This window comes from Pelodiscus sinensis, chromosome 30 (assembly GCF_052426305.1).
Source record: "Pelodiscus sinensis isolate ZL-2025 chromosome 30, ASM5242630v1, whole genome shotgun sequence".
NCBI lineage: Eukaryota > Metazoa > Chordata > Testudines > Trionychidae > Pelodiscus > Pelodiscus sinensis.
In genome coordinates, this window is record NC_143081.1 from 11,609,136 (window position 1) to 11,619,499 (window position 10,364).

The 10,364-nt window shown below is 43.1% G+C and overlaps 1 protein-coding gene across 1 annotated transcript; it reads right to left on the bottom strand.

Moving 5' to 3' along the window:
- Window positions 1-4,274: 4,274 nt before the first annotated feature.
- LOC149521229 (olfactory receptor-like protein OLF4) lies at window positions 4,275-5,234 on the bottom strand. Its single transcript, XM_089774387.1, has 2 exons — window positions 4,861-5,234; window positions 4,275-4,356 (listed from the first exon to the last, which is right to left on the bottom strand). The coding sequence occupies exons 1-2, from the start codon at window positions 5,232-5,234 to the stop codon at window positions 4,275-4,277; spliced, it is 456 nt and encodes a 151-aa protein (XP_089630513.1).
- Between the last annotated feature and the right edge of the window lie 5,130 nt (window positions 5,235-10,364).

A 10,364-nucleotide genomic window follows, 5' to 3' on the forward strand; every position in this document is an offset into this window, starting at 1 on the left:
AAGGAATCCAGGAGAGTTGGCAGTATTTTAAAGAAGCTTTATTGAAGGCTTAGGAGGAGACCATCCCGATGTGCAGCAAGAAAAGCAAACATGGTAGGAGACCAGATTGGCTTACCGGGGACATCTTTGGTGAGCTTAAACACAAAAAGGAAGCAGACAAGTAGTGGAAACATGGAGGGATGATTAGAGAAGAGTATAAATATATTGCTCAAGAATGCAGGGAAGTCATCAGGAAGGGGAAAGCACAATTGGAATTGAAGCTAGCAAGGCATATGAAGGATAACAAGAAAGGTTTCTACAGGCATGTTAGGAATACAGAGGGTGATTAGAGAGTGTGTGGGGTCCTTACTGGATGAGGATCGTAACTTAGTGACAGATAAGGTGGGAAAAGCTGAAGTACTCTATGCTTTCTTTGAGTGTCTTCACAGACAAGGTCAGCTCCCAGACAAATGCACTAGGCAACACAGTATGGGAAGGAAGTGGAAAGTCCTTGGTCGAGAAAGAACAATTTAGGAACTATTTATAAAAGCTAAACATACTCAAATCCATGAGGCTGTATCTAATGCATCCAAGGGTACTGAGGAAGTTGGAAAATATCTTTGCAGAGACTTTGGCCCTTATCGTTGACTCATGGAAATTGGGAGAGATCCCCGATGATTAGAAAAAGGCAAATAGAGTGCCCATCTTTTAAAAAGGGAAGAAGGACAATCTAGGAAACTACAGACCAGTCAGCCTCACCTCAGTCCCTGGAAAAATCATGGAGAGGATCCTCAAGGAATCCATTTTGAAGCACTTGAAAGAGGGGAAAGTGATCAGGAAGAGTCAACATGGATTCACAAAGGGCAAGTTGTGCCTGATTAATCTGATTAGCTTCTATGATGAGGTAACTGGCTCTGTGGATATAGGAAAGTGAGTGGCTGTGATATACCTTGACTTTAGCAAAGCTTTTGATGCAGACTCCCACAATATTCTTGCCAGCAAGTTAGGGGAATATGGATTGGATAAATGGACGGTAAGATGGATAGAAAGCTGGCTAGACTGTCAGGCCAAACCATTAGTGAGCAATGACTCGATGTCAGGTTTGCAGTCGGTTTCTAGCAGAGTGCCCCATGGATCTGTTCTGGTACCAGTTTTGTTCAACATCTTTATTAATGACCTGGATTAGGGGATGGATTGCACCCTCAGCAAGTTCACAGATGACACTAAGCTAGGGGGAGAGGTAGATATGGTGGAGGGCAAGGATAGAGTCAAGAGTGACCTGGACAGATTAGAATATTGGGCCAAATGAAATCTGATGAGGTTCAACAAAGACAAGTGCAGAGTCCTGCACTTGGGACAGAAGAATTCCAAGCACTGTTATAGTCTGGGAACCGATTGTCTAAGTAGCAGTTCATCAGAAAAGGAAATTCACCAGGACTACGCATCCCATGCCTTCCGCTAGATGATGTTCCTTTCTGATATCTTCCCTGAGAGGCCCCTTCCAAAGCATTGTCCCCTGCAGGGCCTGTGGAGAGAGCCTGATAGCAGTTACTTACCTCTACAGGAATGAGGGACACCTGAGTTGCTCTTCTTCTTTGATGCTAAGTCTACCTCCGCATGATTTTGTGCAAATACTCTTTAACGCAAGAGATCTTGCATTAGAGAATTTGCGCAAGAAAGTGTCTACACTGGCATGTGCCTTTGCTCAAGAGATGTGCTTTTGCACAAGAGCATCCATGCCCAGTGTGGACACTATCTTGCACAAGAAAACTCCAATGGCCATTATAACCAGCAGGCTTTCTTGCACAAGAAATTCGAGTTGCCTGCCTACACAAGAACAGTTGCGCAAGAGGGCTTATTCCTGAGTGGGAGCGTCATAGTTCTTGCGCAAGAAGCCCTGATTTCACACATTAGAACATCAGTGTTCTTATGCAAGAACTCCTCGCCAGTGTAGACAGGCAGCAAGTTTTTGTGCATGTAGCCCTAGTGTTTACATGATGCCAGTTTTCTTCCTTGTCCTGTACTGCCCTGACTGGCTCTTCAGCCTGCTGTGCCTGCAGGATTAAACGCTGCCTTCTATAAAGGAAGTCTTTGTCCTCTCTGATAGAACATAGGGTCGATAATTGGGCCTCAAGTCCTCTAATTTTTTCTTCCAAAATGATGACCAGCTTGCACTTGGTGCAGATGAAATCCCTTCTTTCTTCTGGGAGGAATACAAACATGGCCCATGCTGTGCAGGTAACAACAGAAGACCTGTCACCATCCATCCCTGCCTTCCTTCTGAGAGATTCCTGAGATGTTATTCAATGCCTCCTTGAAGGGAAGCAGTGTAGCAGAAAGATTTAAAGAATGGTGAGTGTATCTCGCCCCCTTCCCACTCCCCTTCCTAGCTCCCTGGTAGTGGTCCCTATTCACAAGCTCCTTGGTCACTGACTCACTCCTTTTTAAAGCCCTAGACTGCCTGATAACCCTTCCCCCTGATTAAGGCTCAACCAATGAGCAGAGGCTTCTAGATTTCAAACCCTGATTAGAAATTCACAGCTTCCGCCTGCCAGCCACAGCACTCACTCCGTGGGAGGGGGAGGCGTAAGGGAAACTACACTGCTCAACTTTTCACGCTGATAATCTATTGTCATTTGCATTCTAATGCTGCTCCTTCTATCAAATATCCTGTGAGACATTAAGAGTTTATGCACTGCATTTTCAGTCTCCCCTACTATTGGTAGTACTGCGCAAAAACATTCAATTCTATGAAAAATTCCCTCAAGTCAATAGTCCAGTTTTGCCTCTGACTTAAACCAGTGGAAAGCAGCAGTCATTCAACTGCGGTAAACAGATCCAAGTCCATATATAGATCATCTAGCTAAGAAATACCCAGTTGTTTATCACGTGCATATGTCAGCTGATTTTATACATTTTATAGTGTCATGCATTGGGATTATGAACTTATTAATTATGGAATGACAATTTTCTGTGAAGCTTGTAACATAGGTGCGTATGTGCCACAAAATAATAGGCAATGTCACACAGACCAAAATAACTCTTGCAAACAATTCTTGTTATCCAAAAACACTTTGTTTATAAACATAATTTGATGTTTACCCATCCAATCACCTTGGATTTTAAAGGGACCTATGAGAATTAGAAGCTCAAGTCTCATAGATTTCCAGTGACAACTGGGTGCCAAATTCCTTTTGGTTTGTTTGAAAATCTCAGCCATAAAGAATCAGGAATTTCTGAATGTCTTTTCATAGAAAATGCCCTGTTGGTTAATGAGTATGATTGAAAGTTTATTTGGTGTTACACTGTTACTCTCAAGTATATTAGACCTGGAGCTGTAACTGTAATTTTGACACGTGTCCACTAGGAAATGGGTTAAATTGTCATCACATTTTATGATACTTAGACTGAAGCAACAGCCCCTGGATTCACAGCAGTGAAAAGCCCAGCAGAGTGAGGACCTTTGGGTATTAATTAACAGCAACCTTCTTTGCATGTTCTGAAATATTGAAAGGAAGTTGCAGGGACTTTTTAGGTTGCTGCCCCTAAAGTGCATGCATCAGCCTATGCTGTGTGTTTCCATGACCCCAAACTCTTTAGTGGTGATTTGCAGTGGGAAGGCGTCCCAACTCGGGGTTGGGTGTAAGGCAGATCTATGCAGAACCCTTTTGAGAAGGAGCGACTGGTTCCAGTGTGGTAGCTTCATGAGTTTGTCTTCCCTTAACTGGCGCTCCATGTGCACAAAATATGCGGCCTTCAGGCCAAGAAGGCTTTGCAGGAGGCATAAGGGATCTGTCACAAAAGGCTTTCTTTCTCAACAGATCCCCCTATAGACTGCCACTTTTTGCTGAGAAAGTGCTGAGTCGGCAAACGTAGTGGCAATTTTTATGCAATTTAGGTATGGGATATTTAAATCCTTGTCTTATTTGCAATGTCAACTTGCCTAATCTGCATCCCTCTGTCAACAGAGGGATGCAGTCTAGACATACCCAAAGTGTCCTGGTACAACCCCTTTGGAATGTGCTTATTTAAAACAGAGCTTTTACCTCATTTATCTTTGTTTTAATGGGGTTTTTTTTGTTTGTTTTTAAATGCTTTCGCTTTTGGAAGTTTCTGTAAAAACTATAACATCTAATTAGAACACAGACAGGGAGACAGTCAAAGAGAGTGGAGTTGAGGGAAAGAGAAGGTTGAAGAGAAACAGAACTGTAGTGAGACGTGTGTCAAAAGAGATTTCCATAAGTTAGGAAACACATTAGTTCATCTCTGTTTTACAATATGCTAAAACGCACCTTTCACACTCTGTGCCTGTGTCTGAAATCAGACAGTTTCTGAATAGCTGTTCTCAGGGACTGATTGACCTCCTTGTTCCTCAGGCTGTAGAGGACAGGGTTGAGCAAAGGTACCAGGATTCCGTACAAGACAGACAATGTTTTGTATAGGAGTGAGGGAGGGTTAAACTCTGGAACCACATATGTTATAATTATACACATATTGTAAACTGTAACCACAATGAGGTGGGAGGAGCAGGTGGAAAAGGCCTTTTGCCTCCCCGTGCTGGAATTGATTCTCAGGATGGCGATGATGATACAAGTGTAGGATGCCAGGGACAGTAGAAAATTGGAAATTGTCAATATGATAGACACATAATTTGTCCCAATTGACAGTGTCTTGGACTCACCACAGAATGAGTTTGTGGGTGCAAAATCACAAGCCAAATGATCAAATTCTTTGGGACCACAGAATGTTAATTGCAAAATTAACATTTCCAGCATGATACTGTAGGAAATGGCGATTATCCAGGCCCAGGCCACCATGTGGCAGCAAACCCTGCTATTCATCAGAGCAGGGTAACGGAGGGGGTGGCAGATCGCTAGGTACCGGTCAATACACATGGCTGTGAGCAGCTGGCATTCCGCAGTAGACAGGATAACATAGAAATGGAATTGCACATAGCAGTTCTGAAGAGAAATGTTTCTGTTCCCAGTTATGAGACTGGCCAACAGCCTGGGCAGGGTGGTGGAGACGTAGCAGATCTCCACAGCGGACAAGTTGGCTACAAAGTAGTACATGGGGGTGTGAAGGTGCCGATCAGCCATCACTAGCACAATAATGAGGAGATTCCCAGCCACAGCCACCAGGTAGATCACTAGGAAGAGCAGGAAGAGGAGGGGCTGCAGTTCAGGGCCGTTTCCAAATCCTAAGAGGATCAGTTCTACAATGGGCGTTTGATTTCCTCCTCCTGCATTCTCCATAATTCGTATCTAGAAACACAAAAGGATCAGATATTCTGTGAGCACATGCAGACAGCTTGTGCTGTTTGCTACCTGGTCAGAAACCTGGGATCTGTAGCCACATGCTACTGTGTCTCTTCTCTGAAAAAGTAACTTATAAATATCCAGAGGAAGACTCATTTCAGTTAGAGGCAGAGTTTCCAATAGAGGTGAGGCAAGAACATTTAATATAAAATGTGGCACTTCCTCAGACTTGCTGAGGAACAAACCCAGACAAAGGGTGGGCTGGAGCAAGATTGCTCTGGAGTTGTTTATTGGTCCAGATTATTAAGATTCTCACACACACTCACATTCACGCTGGCAGTTTGGAGGCAGGCTGCAAGTGCGGTGCACGTTACTTTTGATTTTGCACGTGGCTGGAGTGCTGGCCAGGGGTCAGCTTCTCGGAGACTTGGTCATGATGTTACTTGGGAAATCCCCTCGGATCTGCGGGAGGCTTTACTTCCTCCAGGCTGGTCTCAGATTTCTGCTATGATGTTACATTTTGTCCAAGAGAGAGAGGGATTTTCTGACTGTTTCTCAGTTAATGTATCTGCTTGCAGGGGCTTTGTCTGCTGATTCTCAACTACCTTTTTGGTTGGGTTGGGTATTTCTCATTCACATACACACATTCCACAGGTTACACACACATGCATGAGCAATAAGGTTTTCAGGTAAAATTCATCTTTATGGCCTTAAGTAACCAGAAACTACCATAATCTGGATTACTTGACATATTAAAGGACCTGATATGAATAAAATGGGTTAACATACCAAAGGCATGACAAACAAGTTCATAGAATCATAGAACCATAGAGCTGGAAGAGACCTCAGCTCTAGGCAGGAACAATCCCAACTAACGTAACCCTGTAACTCAGGGTGTGTCTAGACTGCAGGGTTTTTTTAAATCTTCCCTGGCATCTAGACTGCCAGCATGTTCAAAATTAAATCAAAGGAACATGTCTGTTTTTTCCACCACCCTATATCTCATTTGACATGGAAGAATGCCTTTTCCCATTTTACAAGGAAGTGCTCTTTCAAACAAAGGCATTCTGGAATACAAAATGGGCTTTTTCGAAAGAGAGCATCCAGACTGCCTGGGTGCTCTCTTTCAAAAAAGCAGCTAACTTTTTTGAAAGAAGTGGTCACAGTCTAGACACTGTCTTTCAAAATAATCTTGTAGTGTAGATGTAGCCTAAGAGAGGTAGGGTGAAGGGAAAAAGGGAAAGGAGAGAAGTATGTCCAGTCAGCTAGACGCCAGCGCGGGGAGGTCATGTCTGACTGGTTACATACATGAGTTCACAAACAAATAAAGTCTTTTAGGTTGGGGTTCTGGAGTATCTTCATCATTGCAGTGTCATTTCAGCCAATGTCCTGGACATAACAAAAATCAATAGAACAGAAGGATATTTAAAGTTCATCCATGGGTACATCTTCCCTGAAGCCGGGAAGTGTCATTCCCAGCCAGGGTAACATGCACGAGCTTTGATCAAATGAACAAGGTAAAATAATCAATGAGCAGCAGAGACAGTGGTTTGGGACACACACCTGTGTGTGTAGCTTGGAACTCAGATGGAATTGGGTTGGGGCAGTTTGTGCTGCCGGAGTTACACTATTTTAAACACAAGGCTCAATCAAAGGTTGTGTGTGTAGCTTTAAAGGAGCAGGGTATTACCCTTTTCGACAGGGGCGGATGAGAGTTTTGTGGAGCCCAGGGCAGCACAATTTTGCAGGGGCCCCCTTTGGAGAAAAAATAGAAAAAAGGCGTCAAATGCGCAAATTGCAGGCTATTTTCATATTAAATGTGAATTGGGTAAATTTGATAGAAACTTAATTTAGCTGGATAATTTCTATTTTAATTATTATGTAATTCATTCTTAAACAAAATTCTTCATTAATAATTAAAATTTGTCATTTGTATTTAAATGTATTGTACCTGTCCAGCTCTTTTGGCAGCACATTCTTCAATTATGTCATTAAAGTTCATTTCTTTACACAGTGGGTGGTGAGTGGGCGAGGGCGGCTCCGCTGGAAGTGCCTGGCAGTGCAGAGCCAACTGGCTTCTAAAGAAGAAGGGCGGGCAGTGCTGGCGGCCGGAGAAGCTGCGCCCCCTCTGTGCTGAGATGAATGCAGCTCAACCGGGCGCGGCTGCTCCTGCGGCATCTGCAACCCCAGGCAGCCAAAAGAAAAGGAGAAAAAAGAAGCCGCCCAGAAGACAGCGGCGGCTTTCGCCCAGCTCCTCCTGTGGAGCGTGGAATTCTCCAGGAACCGCAAGGGCCTCTCCTTGGCGGCCTTCGAGAAGGAGCGGGCCTGACTGGGGTCCAGAGGAACAAAAGCCGCATCAAAGCGCTCAAGGGCTCAAGGACACGTCAAAGCGAGGCCTATGGAAGCGCGGGGCCCCGGGCAGCCGCCCCGCTCGCCCTGCCCTATATCTGCCGCTGCTTTTCGAGATTGAACCCAAGGGTACAATGTCCGTGCCAAATGGCATAAAGAATGCGAGTGAGGCCAAATAGCAAAAATTAAGATGTTTGTACACCAATGCGAGGAGCCTAGGTAACAAAATGGAGGACCTAGAGCTACTGGTCCAGGAAGTGAAACCACATATTATAGGAATAACAGAAACATGGTAGACTACTAGGCATGACTGGAGTACAGGTATTGAAGGGTATGTGCTGTTTAGGAAAGACAGAAATAAAGGTAAAGGTGATGGAGTCGCATTGTATATCAATGATGAGGTAGATTGTAAAGAATTAAAAATTGAAGGAATGGAGAAGACAGAGTCAGTCTGGGCAAAAATCACATCGGGGAAAAAAACTATTAGATCCTCCCCTGGGATAGTGCTTGGGGTGTGTTATAGACCACCGGGATCTAGTCTGGATATGGATAGAGATCTATTTAATGTTTTTAAAGAAGTAAATACTAAAGGAAACTGCATAGTCATGGGAGACTTCAACTTTCCAGATATAGACTGGAGAACAAGTACTGGTAATAATAATAGGGCTCAGATTTTCCTAGATGTGATAGCTGATGAATTCCTTCATCAAGTAGTTGCTGAACCAACAAGGGGAGATGTCATTTTAGATTTGGTTTTGGTGAGTAGTGAGGACCTCATAGAAGAAATGGTTATAGGAGACAACCTTGGCTCGAGAGATCATGAGCTAATTCAGTTCATATTAAATGGAAGGATAAACAAAAATAAATCTGAGACTAGGGTTTTTTATTTCAAAAGGGCTAACTGAAATAAATTAAGGAAATTAGTTAGGGAAGTGGATTGGACTAAAGAATTTATGGATCTAAAAGTGGAGGAGGCCTGGGATTATTTTAATTTAAAGTTGCGGAAGTGATCAGAAGTCTGTATCCCAAGAAAGAGGAAAAAATGTATAGGTGGGTGTTTTAGACCAAGTTGGATGAGCAAGAATCTCAGGGAGGTGATTAAGAAAAAGCAGAAAGCATATAAGGAGTGGAAGATCGGAGGGATCAGCAAAGAAAGCTACCTTATTGAGGTTCGAGCATGTAGGAACAAAGTGAGACAGGCTAGAAGTCATATTGAATTGGACCTTACAAAAGGGAATTAAAACCAATAGTAAAAGGTTTTATAGCCATATAAATAAGAAGAAAACACAAAAAGAGGAAGTGGGACAGCTAATCACTGAGGATGGAGTGGAGGTTAAGGATAATCTAGGCATGGCCCAATATCGAAACAAATACTTTGCTTCAGTCTTTAATGAGGCTAATGAAGAGCTTAGGGATAATGGCAACATAACAACAATAAGGATATGGAGGTAGATATTACCAAATCTGATGTAGAAGCCAAACTCAAACATCAAACCGCATCTGCTCTAATGCCACTGACAGAGACCAGAAACTTCAGGATCTCTACCAAGCATTTATAAACCTCAACTACCCACCCGGAGAAATAAAAAAGCAAATTGAAAGAGCCTGACGAATACCTAGAAACCATCTACTTCAAGACAGACCCAAGAAAACCAACAATAGAACACCACTTGTCATCACCTACAACCCCCAACTTAAACCTGTCCAACACATTATCAATAAACTACAGCCTATATTGGAACAGGATACTAAACTCCTAGAGGCTCTGGGAGACAGACCCATAGTCTCCTATAAACAACCACCTAACCTCAAGATGATTCTTACCAACAACCATGGGACATACATTTCACGAGGAGTAACGGTAGTTCGAACTAGGAAGCCTAGTTTGAATTACCTAGTTTGTGCCCCGTGTAGCCGCGCTGCACGGGGTTCGAACCAACGGGGTTTTAAAAATGGCGGCTCCCCGCTTATGCAAATGAAGCCCGGGAAATTCAAATCCCGGGCTTCATTTGCAAGTGCGGGATGCCTACATTACCCTGCTAGTTCGAACTAGCGGGGTAGTGTAGACATACCCCAAGTAAGTTATAAGATCAAGAACACATATTCCTGCGCATCCAGAAGTATAATTTATGCCATCATGTGCCGAAAGTGTCCATCTGCTATGTACATTGGACAAACGTCTCAGACACTTTGCCAAAGGATCAATGCCCACAAAACAGATATTAGACAGGATCACAAAGAAAAAACAGTTTCTTGCCATTTCAACCAGAAAGGACATTGTCTCAACGACTTAATTACCTGCATTCTGCTTCAAAAGCCTTTTAAGACTGCACTTGAAAGGGAATCCTCTGAACTGTTATTCATGCTAAAATTCGACACTTTATGCCAGGGTCTCAACAAAGACTCTAGTTATCTTACCCATTACAAAGATAGCTTCCCCAATTATCACCTCTAATATCATTAGCTCACAGACATTTACCTCCCCCCTCCCTCTGCACATCTTAATGGCAGTAAATCAGGGGGCCCAGATAATCTTCATCCAAGAATATTAAAGGAACTGTCACATGAAATTGCAAGTCCATTAGCAAACATTTTTAATGAATCTCTAAACTCAGGGGTTGTACCATTTGACTGGAGAATTTCTAATATAGTTCCTATTTTTAAGAAAGGGAAAAATAGTGACCTGGGTAACTATAGGCCTGTTAATTTGACATCTGTAGTATGCAAGGTCTTGGAAAAAATTTTGAAGGAGAAAATAGTGAGAGATATTGAGGTTAA

What these genes read in the sequence shown, in the direction of transcription:
- LOC149521229 (XM_089774387.1), bottom strand. Translation starts at nt 5,234, where the DNA reads ATGGAGAATGCAGGAGGAGGAAATCAAACGCCCATTGTAGAACTGATC. An exon ending in ACAGCCATGTGTATTGACCG is followed by an intron (nt 4,357 to 4,860) that starts GTACCTAGCGAT and finishes TGTCCTCTACAG; the next exon opens with CCTGAGGAACAAGGAGGTCA.